The sequence below is a fragment of the Papaver somniferum genome, chromosome 9 (genome assembly GCF_003573695.1).
Source record: "Papaver somniferum cultivar HN1 chromosome 9, ASM357369v1, whole genome shotgun sequence".
Lineage (NCBI taxonomy): Eukaryota > Viridiplantae > Streptophyta > Magnoliopsida > Ranunculales > Papaveraceae > Papaver > Papaver somniferum.
In genome coordinates, this window is record NC_039366.1 from 40,839,007 (window position 1) to 40,857,122 (window position 18,116).

General features: G+C 37.1%; 1 protein-coding gene and 1 long non-coding RNA gene across 2 annotated transcripts; both read right to left on the bottom strand.

Moving 5' to 3' along the window:
• Positions 1-10,421: 10,421 nt before the first annotated feature.
• LOC113307579 (glucomannan 4-beta-mannosyltransferase 9-like) lies at positions 10,422-13,021 on the bottom strand. The gene is made up of 7 exons (XM_026556020.1): positions 12,599-13,021; positions 12,420-12,518; positions 11,897-12,149; positions 11,568-11,815; positions 11,382-11,495; positions 11,097-11,296; positions 10,422-10,991 (listed from the first exon to the last, which is right to left on the bottom strand). Exons 1-7 carry the CDS (start codon positions 12,938-12,940, stop codon positions 10,616-10,618), a joined length of 1,632 nt encoding a protein of 543 aa, XP_026411805.1. The 5' UTR covers positions 12,941-13,021; the 3' UTR covers positions 10,422-10,615.
• A 2,069-nt stretch (positions 13,022-15,090) lies between these two features.
• Positions 15,091-17,442, bottom strand: LOC113313886. Its single transcript, XR_003342097.1, has 2 exons — positions 16,152-17,442; positions 15,091-15,424 (listed from the first exon to the last, which is right to left on the bottom strand). It is a non-coding gene; the product is annotated as an uncharacterized LOC113313886 (long non-coding RNA).
• Positions 17,443-18,116: the final 674 nt, after the last annotated feature.

Below are 18,116 nucleotides of genomic sequence, written 5' to 3' on the forward strand. Positions count from 1 at the left end.
TGGAGCTGCCATAAATCTGGTAGGTGTATGAATTTGTATCCTCCATTAGCATTGATCCTTCTCATGTTTCTTGAGGTTGGTGAGGTGCAGAATCTAGATGAGTGACATAATTCCTTACAATACCCACACTGTGTTGTTGGTGTGTCAGGTATTGTGGCAGCAGGTGATGTATTGGCCGATGGGAGATTGCAATTCCTTTCCAAGTGTCCAAAGGTCTTGCAGTTATGACACTGTACTTGAGACATATCACGTTGCACTTGAGCATTTGAGTTTCTTGGAAAATTGTTAGGGATGGATCGTGAGGGCACAACAAATACTCCTGATATCCCCGGTGTGATTCTTTTCCTTGTTTCTTCTGTAATAAGTTCAGACAAAGCAACTTACACCTTGGGAAGAGGTGAACGATGAAGGACTGATGCCCTAACAGACTCAAACTCATCACGCAAAGCCATTAGAAACTGAAATAAACGTGTTTCCTCTCTATACTTCTGCCACAATTCCAAATCTACGGTCCATATTGGTTCCATGAGTGCTAATTGATTCCATATTAAAGACATCTCAGAATGAAAAACAGAAATAGACTGATCATGCGATTGTTTCATAGATCTAATATCTTTTTTGAGTTTATACCTCTGAGCAAAGTTGATTTGGGTGTACCTTTTCGAAAGAAAATCCCATACATCTTTGGATACCTCAAAACTTGTGAGTTGCATGCTTATGGAAGGAATGATTGTGTTTCCAATCCAAGTGAGAATCCTGTGATTGTTAATCTCCCATTCTTCTTTTGGATCCTTTTTCTGTGTTTCATTTTCTTTCCCTTTTTCAACAGAACTGCTTGTTGTAGGTTTCCTTTCTATACCATCGACATACTTCCACATACTCTTTCCTTTAAGAAAACTCCTCATGAGGAATGACCAGTGATTGTAATTGGTTCCATCAAAACGGACAGTGATAGGTTGAGAATCTTCTCTTGACATGATTACTATGTTTTCTCTGGGTTGTATTTTCTCTGGATTGTATTGCAGCGGAAACTGGTTCTCATATCTTTCCTAGCTCTGATTCCATGATAAACATAAGCATTGAGATTCTAATGTAGTTGTGAGAATAATTCTATGTATCTTCATTGATAGGCAAAGTCCTGATTTATACATGTTTACACAACTAGATAAGGAAAATAAAAGATACACCTAACAACTAGATAAGGCAAATAAAAGATACACCTAACAATATCTAGGATATATACAGAAAGAATATATATGCAGTTACAACCAAATAACAAACACAATAATGTCAAGATATATCATATCTTGACCATATCTTAACAAAGTGAACGAGTTTTTTTATCATTCCATTTTCCTTTTGCATAGTATTTTGAATGTTTAACTATTCATATTTAATAGGTATACTGAAAGGGTGTTTTAATACCACATAAGAAATCACTTTTCTATATATATATATAAAAGAGGGATCCTAAAACCTCCTCCCTTTTCTTGCGTTCCAAAATCCTAAAGACGTTTGAATCTAATCAGCCCAGATCGATTCCATAGGACCAAACTGGTAGATCAACAACATCTTGATCTTTATTTCTATCTACTCTCTCTGCAATCGTTTTTAGATGTTTGATCCAGATTCTTCAAAACATTTTATTTTCTCTTGTTTAGGTTTTAAATCTCAGTTTAAGCCTGGGTATTATCCATGGATTTGTCTCCTCTGGGTTATACAGTGATGGCGATCAAGAGGGGGAACTTGGATTTCCTCAAAATAACTTCATCTTCAATATCTGTTGCGACATCAACAACAAAAACTCGGGCAAGAATGGTTACTACTTTAACAACAATTGTTAAAGATACTACATCAACAATTGAAACAACAGACAAAAAGATATCGTTCCAGATTTCGACGATTCCAGTGGCCGATTCCGACGATTCATACCATTCCAGAAATCATGTGGTGCTTTAGTTCAATGAGTTACTCAAAATTAGAAGTTTAATTGTTATTCAAAACCTTAATAAATGGTGGGACTAACACATCTACTTTGTGAAGGGATGTTACTGTATTTGGTTTTGTACATGACAAAACTAACGTTGCCATTTGAACCAACCCGATTACCTTGTACTTTGGTTTATTGGAAATAATTTGGGTGTTGTTGAAATCAAAAAAAATTTCTAATATGATGGTATGAAAATATCATAGTGCTGTCGTAATAGTGATAATCAATGTTGTTTACCTAACCAGAAGCCATGTAACAATCAAAAAATTTATGTAACAATCCCGATCTTGAAATGTAGGCGGATGAAATTCATCATGTTTTATCCAAAAAGAAAAGAAAAATATATACACATTTAAGTGGAAAAGTTAATTTTTTTTTTAATTTAGAATCAGTTTTAAAATGACTTCTAAGAGCATCTCCAATAGAAGGTGATAATTTTATTTTCTTATGACACATAGGATTTTAGACCCTCATTTAAGCCAAATCATCTCCAACAGTGGGTCCTACAAAATATGAGGAGTGTGAAAATAAATATGAAGGTATTAGAGAAAGTCTTATCTCGACATCCTGGATGACCTCCGTGTCATCTTTTTAACATTTTATTTATTTATTATCTCTAAATAACTTTTTCTAAACCAATACCAATAGGAAAATAAAAATCACTTCTTTCTTCGTCCATATAAAAACAAAACATTATTATTTTTACATCGTATATAAAACCTTGTAAATAAGGATCTAAATAAAAGTGCCACATAGGATTTTTAGCACCCACTGTTGGAGATGCTCTAAAAACAAAATGTCGGAGTTTGCAGTATTTTTTACTTCTAACTTCTGAAAGAATTTCTATTTCTAGTTGTTAGACATCCTCTTGTTCATAATTTATCTGGCTTGATTGGGGTATACCTACATTAATTGGGGTATACCTAATGAGACAAAACTCAAGACATTTTGAAGTAAAAGAAGCCACCCCTTAACCTTGTATTTTCTAAATGGCTAATATGTCCTTGTTTTGTTAACACTAAAAATTATGATTAGATTAATTAATTGAGTTTACATTGATTGAATAGATTAAAACTTATGAATTTAAGTTATGAAATTTTATTTTTGATTGAACTTTTGTGGGATGATTTTTGATGATTTTTTGAGAATATCTCTTGCAACGAAAATGAAACACACAACCGAAACACTTCTAAAAAGGGGATTGCAAATTGTTGTATGAAATCATACTCAAAATCAAAGAATAAAACCACACTTTCCGTTCTGAAAGTATGAAAGGTCGTCAAGGTTGACGAATGAAGATCATGCCGACCATTTTAGGCTCGCAAGGTCGAAAAATGAAGAAAGTGCCGACTTAGTATGGCCGACAAGGTATACGAATGAAGAAGATGTCGGCTGTAATATTTTTTGACACACAGGAGACTGTTATTAATGCGTAGGTAGTTGGCATGGTAGTGATTTATTACATTGCTGGCTTTTTGTAGTCGACATTTATTAACTTTCTTACCTTGCCGGCTAGAATTTAGCCTGCACTGTAATAATCTTATAACCTTGCCGACTTTGGTTATCCCAACAAAAAAAAAAAATTGAATTCTAATAGATACAATTCATTTTATTCATGCAATTTTGGTTACTACATTGATTGAAACATAAAATACAACTCCTTGTCGACGGAAAAACGAATGCACTTAGCATGTGCATCAAGCCTTTGAGCCCCTATGCGACCCTAGAGGACGAGTTATATTCTCGTGAGGGTTTACGTAGAGGTCTACCCATAAAGCCTATAATAAATTTCTAAAGCCATCAATCTTCCTTCTCCAGAGACGATACATCATCCAAGTATTCCGGGTTATCCTCTGGGATTCTTTCTGCCAAGAAGTGATAGCTTGCATCGAACGCGAATGCTTCCCCCTTTTCCTCCAAGTAGCGCGCTTTCACGACTTCATGCTACAAAAGCACAAAAATAAACTTACATTTGTTAGTGGTGTTTCATTGGAAGATAAAACAATATGGGTTACGTAAAAAAACACACAAAATTACCTACAAATGGGCGAGTGTTAAAAATCCGAGGTTGGAGAGCTAAAAAAGCAAGTATCGCGTTTTTGATGACTAGGTGCCTCTCATGGACTTGTTGAACACTCCTTGCATTAGGATTCCCAAACTCTTGGCTAAATTTGTTGTGTACCCTAGGCCAAAAGGTTGTGGAACCCACCCTTTCGGAGGATTGACGTCTAAGTCGTTTTTCCGCATACCAAGCTTTGGTGATTGCCAAATATTCATTAGAATCAAATGGATCCATTGTTATATGTAGAGAGCCATTGGGTGAGTTAGATGGAGCGTATGATGATATGAGATTTGGAAAGTACATGCAAATAGTTATGTGTTGTTTTGTGGAGATAAGTAGTGTATTTATAGGATGGTGCCCAAATTTGGCCGTTATAGTGCATAAGTACAAGTCAATCAATGCAATTGTACTTGCGAAAAATTTTAATTTTAAAATTGCCGGCACGGTTTTTTTTCCCCAGTTTTCCGACTAAGTTCGGCCGGCAGGGTCGAAATTTTGTTACCATGCTGACCTTATGATGATTTTAGGTATCAGGAGAACATTTTCTTCTGTGTATCCGTCGGAACTGTATTTGGTCATTAACATGCTGTCTACGATATGGACGGCAGGGTAGGAAATTTATTACCATGCCAACCTTATGACTTTTAGGCATCAGGATTTCATACAATTTTCTGTTTAACCGTCGGAACGGTATTTGGTCACTAGCGTGCCGGCTATGATGTGGTCGGCAAGGAACATAATATATAACCATGTCGACCTTTGATGATTTTAGGCATCAGGAGAAGGTATTTGCTGCAACACATGGCCGGAAGGTTCAATAATATAATACCCTTCCTGCGTCATAACAACCAGCTAGGTTTTGATTTGATTACCCTGCCGACCCTGGTATGCAAATAATTTCTGGTGTCAGGGCCGACAATATGACAGTTCAAAACCTTGTAGGCCCTGGTTTGGTCGCTCTGTAACTTAAAAAAAGCATGCCGGCATAAATACTGAAACTTTACATAGCTAAAAAAATCATTCATTCAACGACTAGAAATCCAACACTTTTTGTCCAAAATACGAAAACATGTCCCATAAACCTTAAGAAAACATTTTCCAACCATTAACTTTAACATGTGTCCACCACAACATAAAGAAATAAACTAGGAAAGCATTCATTCACCACCAAGACCACGGCCCCGTTTAGAAACACCACCACTACTACTATCTTCACCACCACGACCACTACAAGCCCTCTTTTTGTCAGCATTCATCTTGGATTTTTCTCCCCCCTGGATTTTTCTTACCTCTTTACTTCAGCATCAGCTTACTTGAACATTTCATAGGCATCCTCATTGTCAATATTGCAAGCATAGTCAATGTGTTTGCTTTGCTCTTCAATCGACAAAGGCTCTCCTCTGTCTTTCGCGCAACACAACACCTTCACAAAGGTCTTCAAATGCTCCTTATATTTTCAATTAAAAACCAAACAATTAATATAATGATTCGATAATGTAATCTTAAAACAGTAATTTGATAATGCAACTCTAAAATACTTACAAAGAACTTAAGACTTGTTGCCGGGTCTTTCGATGCCATCTTCCTCTTACGATCCAATTCTTCAGCAGTCATTTCCCTAATCACAGTAGGACGAGCCCAACCCAAGTACCACATCATCTATTTCTCACTAGCTTCATGACCGGTGGTCACCTCGTCCAAGAGACTCACATCGATTTTACGACCACGTCTATCGTCCCAATGTTCTATAACTGGCGATGGAGCGTAAGAGACGTTAATAGTTTTTTTGGGACGTGGTGCACTCAGCCCTTGACACAGTAAAGAACGACTTTTCTTCATCGAAATGAGGTTCTTCTTAGACGTAACCCAATTGTCGCATTACCCGATGTGGATCGTACATTGAATATCCACCGGAGCACAACAACAAGGGTCCATAGCTATGTTGTAAAAGGCGCTAGGCAAGTCGAGGCGCCAAGCGCCTTTGGCGCCCCAGGCGAGCGCCTGAAATTTAGAAAAACCCAGAATCAAGTATAATCCTGCGCCTTTGGCACCATTTTTGGCTAGGCGCTAGACCTGCGCTTAGTGCGCCTTTAGCGCCAAAGGCGCTCGCCTTTTACAATATAGGTCCATAGTATAATGTAACTTCATCACTCCTTTGGATTAAACCTTGAGTTCTAGCATCTCGATATGGATCAAATATCACATCAACCGCAGTCAATTTGTCGATGGTGATTCGGAGTTTGATAAGATTTTTTGGCATTTCCTTATCCTGAGTACCCTTAAAACTGCACCTTCGCGCTCTTGGCTTATCAACCGCAAAATTCGCATCCACTTTTATGTAGGAGTTGGCTTTCACCAAAGAAGGGAAGTGCTCATATATCCAAACCTATGCAAAAAAAAAGTTTAATAAGAATCTTATCTTACGAGAATTTTGCAAATATAAATGATTTAGACAATAAAATTACCTGGAAGAGATATATATTTCCGTTAATTTGCGCAGTGAGTTCCCTAGAACCCTTTGTCAACTCATTGTTCAAGAAGGCGACCACCGCAGTACCACGATAATACTCATGCATCTTATCTAAGGGATCCAATAGTTGCATATAACTGGCGTCGACCAAGCTTTCGGAACTGTCGGGGAAGATACATTTGCCCAGGATGTATAGCAAATAAGATGACGCGGTAGCATTGTTTCGCACCAGGTTCACCCTTCCTTTCTTATCAAAGATTTTCTTGCTCCCAGATAATGTGTCCCTCAACTGTTTCAGATCAAACTTCTTGCTTAGACGACCTTATTTCTTCTCAAGAATAGACTCTGTCTCAATCTGATTCCAACCGAACAATTTCTGGCTCAATTTGTAAATATCCTTGAAATCAAAATTATCATCGAAGTCCTCATTGACTGCTTTTCCCTTAACCTCGAGGCCTAGAATTTGATGAGCATCATCGGGAGTTATCACCATCTCACTGAATGGGAATATCATTGTATGAGTATCTCCGTAGAACCTCTCACAGAATGCAGATACGATAACTCTATCATGCTCAATATTCGAACTCTCCACTGCAGGCCACAACCCGGAGTTCTTTACAATCACTTTCACCTCCTCACATTCATCCTCAAGTTTCCAAGTCTTAATCACTGAACATGAAACTTGGCTCCTCATGAGACGGACGACATGCTTGTGATCCTAAATACCAAAAAAACAAAATGAAAAGAAATACACACACTTGACGAAAATTTAAAATAGATACACACTTGAATAAAAAACAAAGACAGATTAAGATTACTTACGAGAGTATTATGGATTGTACATGCCCCTGGGTATTTGTATCCAAAAAGAACATTTCCACCATATTTTGGGGTCCCCTTTGGTGACTCACTTTTTTAAAGTGTAACCATCAAGTGAGGGGGAGGCATGTGGGAATTAGCTGGTTTAGTGATCACCCTCTTCTTCTTTCCGGTTTCAGTTGAAGTTGAAGCTTCGGTTTGTTGAACATTAGCTTGACTTTGTTCTCCATCGCCTTTTTCTTCTTCTTTTTCCACAACCTCTTCAATAATTTCTTCTTCGATTTCCTTATCTTTATCTCCATTACCATCATCGTCATCATCATCACCTCCTCCAACATTAGGCATGTCTTGATCATCATCATCATCATTGTTACCTCCTCCAGCAGACGAAGTGCTTTCATCAACATCATCATCCCCTCTTATACCAGATGGAATTGATTGGTCTTCATCAGGAGTCTCGTCTGAATCATTGGGTTCCGACGGTGGTTCAGAATCATTCGGTACACGGATCTTGAGCGTTCCCGACACAACCTATGCCCCTCGATGTGTTGAAGTTAAGAGTTTTTTACCAACACGAGGAGGTCTTGAAAGAGGACTAAGAGCTTTCAGAGCTTTCTTCTTTGCCTTTTGCAACCTGAACAAGGACGATTAAGGAACAAAATTATAAGTCAGCAGGGACGACGAATATAACCAACCGGAGAACAATGGACGGAAGGGTCGACTAAAACATATATGTCGGCTAAACTATAGCGGCAGGGTATCATTCAAATAACCTGCCGGCTTATAACAAATATTAACACAGGAGATACAAGAATTTTCCACATTACAGGTTGGCAAGGTCCATCACCCATACATTGCCGGCTAACAAACATCCGGCATGGTTTTATACAAATACCATTCCGGTTTTAAAATTCAAGGCATCAGGAACCAATATTTTCAAAACAAGTAGCTGGCAGGGTAAAAAGTTATAACATGCCGGCTTCATTAAACAAAAACTGCCGCCAGCAAGGTTGTAGGTTGAATAACTTGCCGAACTTGTAGAAGCAGTTACAGATATTCAACAGCCGGCGAGATATTCAACCTAAGAGCTTGCCGACCAGACCCTAACTATGAAAAGCCAGCAAAGTCGTGGAACAAACACCTTGTCGTCCAAATAACTGCAAATTCAAGCATTCGATTTTTCTGATTTAATTTGACATGCAAACATGAAGTTGAAGTACTGGAGTGAATTTAAGTAGGCCCTTACTTTCTTAATCGCACCATTTCTTCGTTTTGAGCGGGTTCAATTTCTTCTTATGCAACTGTTTTTTTCTTCACTTTTTGTTGAACTAGTTTTGCAATTCCGGGGTTGTATTGATTGGGTTTTCTATTAGCGTCTTTCATACGACTTTCCCTAGGTCTTGGCGGATCCATTGATGAAGATTAATCGGAGTTTTCGTATCGACGATTACGATGAATTAATCGACGATTTTTGATGGTGATGTGATGGAGCCGGTATGGTTGTGGAGGAGAAGAAGAAGTAAAGAAGAAGATGTAAGGAAAAGAGTAAACTAACTTAGGGTATTAGGATTATAAAGGATAAGGGTAGTTTTGTAACTTACCCATTAGGACTCCCTCTAAAACCCTTAAAAAGAGTCCCTTTAAAATTGGGTACCCCAGTTAATCTGGGTATAGCCCAATCAAGCCACGATAATTTAAGCATAATTTATCATTTGTCAAGTGTGAAAAGTGGCAATTCAGTGGCAAACCCATCTATCTTTTGGTCTTTTGTTTTAGCAAGTGTGAAAAGTGGCAAACCCATCTATTTTGCACTGCTAAGTGGCAAGCCCATCTTTTTTTTCTTTTTTTTTGCACTGCTAATTTGCTCATCTTTTCTTAGTCATTTTATCATTTGGTAAGTTTACATTTTGCTACAAATTTTCGTTGTCAATTACTAACGCTTGTAAAAATCGGCCAAGTTCATTTCTTAAAAATGCAAATCTAAAATGACTACGACGATTTTTGTGCATTTGCTATGATGCAAATTGTCACGGACGCGAAAACATAAAGCATGCCAACCAGGCCCATTGGACAAATATCCCAAGCCGGTGACTAGTATGTATGGCTGGCTATAAACCAATTTTTTTTCGGAAAATGGGTCATTTATCCAAATATTTTTAAATCACGGTTGAAATGGACGAGAAAAAAATAGCTTGGGTGAAATGGCCAAAAAAAAAAAAAGTAAGGATGAAACCACATTATTTATATGCCCATATTTTTGAACCCCAATGAGTATATCCTTATACAATAATAAATATGTCCCTACTTTTTAATAACCTCAAATTGGACTACCTTATCCATTTTTTGAACCCAATAATATTTTCCTTTCTTTCAAAATGGAACAACTTTCTTCCTCTACCACTTCACCACCACCACTAGCACCACCACCAACATTCAACTACCATTCCACCAACACCATTCAACAAGCACCACCTACCAACCGCCACCACCACTCCTTCACACCATTACACTATCACCATTCCTCCACCACCACTAGTCCGTCGCCGCCGCCACCACCAATGGTTCAGATATTTTGTGTCAACAACAGTAGTTGATCCAAATAAAAAATAGAACCAACAATAAAAGTTGATCCAATTTAGGGGATCAACAATGGTAGTTGATCCAAGAGAAAAAGATCAACAGTAGAAGTTGATCCATGTAAATAGTGGTGGTGGTGCAGCGATGAAGATGGTGTTGGTGAGTTCCGTTGATTTTTCTACGAGTGAGAAATAAAAAAAAAGCCGAGTATAAGATACAAATAAGTTAAAAATGGGAGTATGAGAAAAAAAATATTGTTGATAATTTCTATTATGCCACTAGGGACATTTATAAAGAGGCTTAGGGATATTTGTGAAGACCCATCAAGACGAGGGACGATAATTCAATTTCCACTTGTTTGATTTTTATCTTTTTAACCAATTTTGTGTTTTTTTTAAAGGCTGATTGTTATTATTATCTTGTTGCATAAAAACAGTTTACAACAATTTTGAGAAACTTTATACTCTATTATGGCAACTTGGAATGTAACATCCCATTGAATTTATCATCATTGTGCACAATGTTTATTGGTACATCAAAGAATCATATCTAGAAACAACAATCTTATACAACATGTACTTATAATGAATCCTAGCTAAATACAAATATCCTAGTCGAGATACAAACATATGGTATTAATACTAATTACTGAATACATTACAAAGGAAGTTCATTGGTCTTATTGTTGTTATCCAGATCAATTTGGTATTTGGGTGCCAATGTAACCGAAACCCGTAATGAAGAACGCGATAGCTTGGCCGAATAAGTAAAGGAAGTACCAGTACTTCCCAAATGCAAGATCATATGATGCACATATAAAGATGTACAATCCGACCCAGAGCTCCAATGGATAGATCCTTTCTCTGAATCGTGTCATTCGAGATTTCTTGAATGATTCTCTAGTTGCATGTGTACTAGGATCTTTGGATTTGAGCAAGGCATCTCCTAGTTTTTCAGTAACAACCCATTCGTTTACTCTCCCTGCATCCAGTAAACCGATGAATGTACCTTTGGTTCGGTGCATTGACATGACATTTTCGAAAAGAATCCAGTTGAAAACCAAGTAGAATGACCTGCAAAGTTTCAGATACCGAAAACAAACAAATTTGTAAGGTTTAAGGCAACTTTTGTTTACAAGAACGGCAAAGTGTGCTCATTGATTATGTTTGCAGATGTACCTTGGTGTTTCAATCGCATTGAGAATTGAAATGATAGAAGGTATATACACTAAACCCCATTTTGGAATCACGACTTCAGGAACGAAGACGGTTGCAGGGATTATGACACAGTAAAAGAAGAATGTGCTTAGATGAGCGACAATCTTTCGTACGAAGAAGAAGCTGTAAATTACATAAAGCTTCTTCCACAGATTAACCCTCTGCATTCAGTTAAAAAAAAAAAAAGTTTACCACCGGAAGTTGACTATAAGAATTGCAACAGTCAAAAACTGGAATTATAATTACCTCATTTTTAATGATCTCCATAACCATTTTCTTGAATAAATTGGCAGGTCCACACGACCATCGATGCTGTTGAAATCGGAATGCCTTGAAAGTACTTGGCAACTCATTTTTCACCTTCATTGTACGGAAGGAGATAAGTACTTTAACTGGAAATGCAGTGGTAGAGCAGAGTGGTTAGTTCTGTACCTTGATATCACCAACGTAGACGAATTTCCATCCCTTGAGACTGGCACGAATGGCAAGATCCATGTCCTCAACCGTAGTCCGGTCATTCCATCCTCCAGCTTCATTAAGAGCAGACAGTCTCCAAACTCCAGCAGTACCATTGAACCCGAAGAAAGCATAAGTAGAGGAACCAACTTCTTGCTCAACTCTGAAATGGTAATTCAACGACATCTCTTGGACTCTGGTCAGTATACACTCGTTGGCGTTCACTGCACAGTAACTCAATTTACTAACAGATATATGGCGCGGTGTATCCTCAGTAACTAGTCATGGGTTAGTAAGCAAATTACCAAATTTCCATCGAGCTTGCACTAGACCGATTTCAGGATTATGCACAAAATAAGGTACAGTTTTTTCAAGGAAATCGGGATCGGGCTGAAAATCTGCGTCTAAGATTGCAACCAAATCACATTCCTCAACATAGCTGTGTTTCAGCCCTTGTTTTAGAGCTCCGGCTTTATAACCATTTCGATTATCTCTAATTTCATACTTGATGTTGACTCCTTTGTTTGCCCATTTTTGACATTCTAGTTCCACCAAATCCTGTACCAGTAAATTTTCTCAGTAATTTTTTCCCACCATTATTAAAGGTAAAATAGTGACATGTCATAGAAAGTCCATTTTCAGTACTTGTACCCTTTTTCTTCTGACATTGACAGACCACTAAATCAATGTCGCACCAAAAAAATTGCAACACTTTTATTAAATGTGGGTTTTAGAAGCCACATTATAAACCACTAAAATCAATGACACTACAGTAGAATTTTCGAATGAAAATAAGAAGACTGGAAGGAATGTGAGATGGAGAAAGACCTTGATGATTGGATCGGTAGAATCGTCGAGGACTTGAATTATGACTCGGTCGGATGGCCATGAAAGACCACATGCAGCTCCAATTGAGAGCTTATACACCTGCATACATTACACATACAGTAGAATCAGAATTAGAATCAGAACCGAAAACGCGGAATTACTCATAACCAGAATTATACCTCTCTTTCGTTGTACATTGGAATTTGAACCAGAACCATCGGATAATTCGAATGGCCCTTCTCAACATCAACCTGAATGGTTTCAAATTTGTAACGCTTTTCTGGTTTCCGGCCGAACAACTTCACACAGAGGATCACAACACCCATGTATACTCTTTCAATGAACAGCATTATAGACATTGTTAAACACACAATGACACAAACGTTGAGAAATGGAGCTAACACTGAACTTCTTACGAAATTCCATGTAACTCCAAGTACTCGAATCACATCATCTTTCGTTAAATGGAGTAGTACTGTTTCCGGAACAAAGCTCACCGGCAACAATGGAAACGAATCCATTTCGTTAAAAAAGGTGAAAGGAAAAGAAACCCACTTCCGATTTCAATTCTTCCACTTCCTACACAATTCTCTCAATAATGCAAAACTGAGATCCGAACAGAGGTTATGTATAGGAAGAGATGAAAGACACAGAGACAAAACAGTAGTGTGCAAAGGACTGAGTTGGTAAATGAACACTATGATTCTGTCTTAAGATATTCTCTGACGCACCACTTGAAATCTTACACAATAATCAAATACTGTAGGACAAGTTTGTATGCCCTACTACTATTTGCATCTGTACTAGCACTGTATGATTATTTAGTAGTATGACGAAACTCTAATCTAAAGTAAACCATGAGTTTAAACAAAACAACAAAAGACAGATAGTATTTCCAGTTGTTCTCAGTTAATCAAGCATCCTTGAATCTTAGTACTTCACCATAGGTTGAAAAATCTTGTACAGGAAAACTGGTTTTCGGTCACGTTTTTGCGAACATGGGATTGATGCGTGAATGGCTCGTAATCGAAAATATAAAATGCATTTGGTTTTGGTTTAATATGTCTAGGTGAGCATTAACGTGTTTGATAATGTCTTTTCTTCTTTTAGTATTTTCAAATTCTGTCCGTACTAGGAAAGAAGAAAATTTTCCTGTGGGTGAAATCCAGCCATTGTCCGTGAAAGTCAAATTCTACAAGCCCATTGCTTTCACAATTCATGTTTGCAGAAGAATTCCACGGGTAAAAACTAGGATTCATAAGAAATTTACTGAAGAAAACACGAATTTGTGTCGGTGAGTTTAGAGCTAATCAAGAAATTAGTGCGCTACTAACTAGTCGTGTAAAATTCGAAGCAGTTGGCTCCTCATGAGTTAGTCGCATGTGGCTGGTGGAACTAGATCTATTAATAAAACAAAATTAAAGGAAATGTGAGACTTTCTGATCAAATTGATAAATTATATAATGCATCATTTACTTAGTTCTTGATTTTGGTTTTGTTTTTCTTGAATCTAAAGTAAGAATATCTGGGATCTCACGCCTTACAGAAACATAACCACATGTTGATTACCTCAGCTAATCTAAGCTAGGCATTATTTTTGTCAATGTTAAACTGGATCTATGTGTTCATGAGGCAATATAATAAGTAATGGAATATGCAAGTGGAGGAGCATTTTATGTTCGATGTGACTCTGCCAAGTGCCAAGGAAATATGTAGAAACATTGTTCACCAAAAAAAGCCCAAGATTTGGTGCTCTGTGAAAAGGGAATATGTGAGGGTGAAAAGTTGGAAAAACAAGCTATTGTCAACTGCTGGCAGGGAAGTACTGATTAAAAAGGAGTGTCACTGAAATTGTACCTCCTCCCCAAGAAAAAAAATACAGTGTCTGAAAAAGGCTCACAAGAGGGCTGGGTTTCACATACATGGGAATAAAAATTAGACCTCCTCCCCAAGATTGGCATATCAAAGACTCAAAATGCTGAGGATTTTTGACGAGGCCAGTAAAACAGAGTTGCAATGATTTTGGCTCTGGGCATTCCATCCATTTTCTTGTAGTATTCAGTCAGATGCCTGCAAATTTAATCGAGAGACACCGACTGTGTGAAGGGGCCGGCACAGGGAAGGGGGGTCTATAAACAAAACCATGAAAATACAAAAAAAACAATCAACTTTGTGCAGAGATCTCCAAACAGTTGGCGCAACACTAATTTATTTTCCCATGTGGAATCTGAGATTGAATAAAACAATTATTACAACTACATCCCTACTTTCATTTTCTTGTTTTTGTATACAGTAGTGAGGAATGAAACATTTGCGATCTCTATGACTGCGTACAACCATTGTAGGACTAATATAGTTTGGCTACATTTAAGTTATATTCTTCATTAATTGATTGTTTGATGCATGATTACACTTATTAGCCTGGTCCAGATACAAGAAAAACAGCATGTGATGCATTTCAGGTTTTAGTACAAACAAACAACATGGTGATGATTACCTCAGCATTATTAACTTGTCGTCGACATACACGTTCTGAGTATACAAATACAAGTAAAAAAGAAGTTCCGAAATTCTTGGTCCGTAGTGTAAAATGTAAGAAAATCAATTGGCAAAGTTTGACGGCTATATGAAAACATAGGAAAGAAAGATCTCGTACTGCAATGTACAAAAGTTAAACAAAAAGGCTAACTGCTGAGTATGTTTTTTAGGGGATTATGTCAGTTTTTATTTTGATGGAAAAGGCAAATCAAATGGAAAAAGATGCCAACAAAAAGAAGAAGTGCCAAAATCGTAACATCTGATTATGGGGAGGACCTCAATAACCTCCAATGGTTTTACATGCTTCCCTTTTGAGTGAATTAATGCACTGATGAATACCTCGCAGTCCTTACAAAGTGTACCCTCCTAGCTAGCTCCCAGCTCAGGAGGCCACTGTACTGCAGTAGGCAAGCACTGCACATTTCTTGTTTCTTTCCCTGTACCTTTTCTAGCTCCATTGAACACACCTGCAGTGTTGCACAATATATATTCAATCCCAGTATTTCGATTTTCAGTATTAACAGAAATATTTACGAAGGCCTTATACTAAACTAGGAAGGATTAGCTCAAGATACTCAAACAAATTAAAAGAACAAAACAGAAAATATGATCATCAGGTTTGTGCTCTGACTGCCTTAGCAGCTCTTGCAGGAGCCAGTCCATGAGGACACCCAGTTCTCCTAGCAGCAATGACAATTATGCTGCTGCTGCAGGAGCTGGAACTCTGACTGATTGCCAATAGCTAGTCGCAGTATGCAAACTTATTGAGCAAAACGAATAGGCCATTTAGTGATTATCAACTGTAGACTAATAGTGAAACAGCGATTTTTCACTACCATAGAATGATGAAACAGCGATTTTTCATGAAGCTTCCAATCATCCCATTATCTATCCTACCATGTTGCCATAGAATACACGGAACCAATATATGCTTCTGTTCTATCTACCGAAGCATATACTGTCAAAAATATACACCCCTTGGTTGCAAACTTGAATTTCATATACCCTATCCAGTAGTCATAGATAAACATAACGACAATACCAAAAATTCAAATAACTACACCAAGACATATATTCTTCATGCTGCTCATACATAAGAGGTGACACAATTTTCATTTCAGAAATAACGAAACAAATATAAACAAAAAGGTACTACGTGCGCTGTAAATATGAGAACTCAGATAATCTACGTACCGCTACTGAGCATGCATCTCATAATATCATTCAGTTCTGAAGTAGCTGTTGGTAATTCAGCTGACCTTGGAATATCTTCATCAGTTCAGGAACTTCTTGCTCATACTTTATTACAAATTTCTCCAAAAAAGACTTGTCTACCATTGTTGAAAATGTGCCTATAGAAATGTTTTCCTTGATCAGACCTCTGAAGACTAAAATCCTAATAACAGAACACCTTGGGATAATCCTCTCCTTCAATCGATGATTAAAAACTTTTGGGTACTCAGCAACAATTGACGAATCATAACCCATTTCATTCACAAGGAAATTCATTATTGCCATAATCTTCTTCTCGGACACCATCATAAATTGAGGATTTTTCCTAAATGCTGTTTGAATTTGAACATCAGACCAACCCCATCTGCTGTAAACATCTATTTTTCCCCCCAACTTGCTTCACTCATTTGTGTCAACACAATTATAGCTATAAAAAACGTACTGTACGAAGGATCGAAACCTGATTCCTTAACCTTCCGAACAATCTTTACAAATCTTTTAGAATCTAGCATAAACGATCCTGGTTTTTTGATTAGATGCTTACGAATATTATTTTCAGGTACACCTTCTTCACATCTCAAAAGCTTTACGTTGACCATCAAAGCTTTAACTATGCTTATCCTAACCCGAACAAATTGCATAATCATTTTAATCACATTTTGGTCAGACTGAAGAATGCTCTTGAGGATATCAAAGGAAGGGATTATTCCTGTATTAAAACTCTGCCTAAGGATCAATGGGTCATTTGAGATGAAATTTGCAAGGTCAAGTCCATAAAGCCCTCTAGAATTGAAAAAATCGAATTTTGGCTTGAGGGTTTTATCTGGTTTCATTGAGAGGATGAATGGGTTTTTGGGTATTAATTTAGAAATGTGCGCTTCAGTAAATCCGTATGCTTTTAGTAGGGTTAGTACTGAATCTGGTTTCGTTGTGGTTTTGAAATTGAGTTTTTTAGAAACAGTAATAGCTTCATTTTCAGATAATCCACATGAATATATAAGCTAAGAAACAAGAAATGAAGATTTATAATTGCTATTAGTAGTAGAAAAGGAATAAAAGATGGAAGTAACCCTAGATTTTGAAATTACATTTGGATTTTGAAATGTAAAGAGAGAATACTCAGCTGGTAGTGCCAGTGAAGAATATTTTCCATTGATGAACTGCCTTTTCAGAGATACCCCTACTTTACACAACAAGGATCGAAACATTGCACCACCACCACCACCAGAAGGAAGAAAAAGGTTCTTTCTGAAATCAGATAAACCCCTAGAGAGTTGTGATCTTTAGGGACAAGTTGTATATTGTAACCTGGGAGTGAGAGGATCGTACTTGACTCACTACTAGGAAACGATTCATAATTTTAATAGAGTTGGACATACCTATGGCGTTGTTTGACAAAATTTATGATTATAGATAATCATAAATTGATAAATATTTTTTATATAATTATTATTAAAATAATTTTTTCCAAACGCTTTTTTCGAATAATTGATTATTCTAGAATGATGATCTCAAAAAGCAGAGGAAAGAACAGTGACTAGGATTTTTTTTAGTCCTACGTAGTTTTTATGTCTTTCCTTTGATAGTTTAGAAAAAATAAAAAGAAAAAACTCAACTTGAGTTTGATTATAATAAATTTTCAAACTAACTTTTTCTGTTTATGGAAATAATGGATTTTTTAAATTATGACTAAAATAATCAATTATTATATTGGTTACCAAACAGATATAGAATTCATTATAATCTGCATAATGGATTATGGGTTGATAATCAATCAAAATAATGGTTACCAAATTCATTTCGTGATCAAAATAAGATTCCCCACGGGCCACACCTATATACTAGAACACCGCTGCAACGATGGAGAGGGCCGACTGAAGAAAAACGAAACAGAGTTGGGGAGGGCCGACCGAAGAAAAACGAAAC

Excerpts from the sequence above, each read along its gene's own strand:
- LOC113307579 (XM_026556020.1), bottom strand. The coding sequence starts at position 12,940 with ATGGATTCGTTTCCATTGTTGCCGGTGAGCTTTGTTCCGGAAACAGTA. Across the intron at positions 11,297-11,381 it reads TGGAGATCATTAAAAATGAG|AGGGTTAATCTGTGGAAGAA; the intron begins GTAATTATAATT and ends AACTGAATGCAG. Across the intron at positions 10,992-11,096 it reads AATGCGATTGAAACACCAAG|GTCATTCTACTTGGTTTTCA; the intron begins GTACATCTGCAA and ends GAAACTTTGCAG.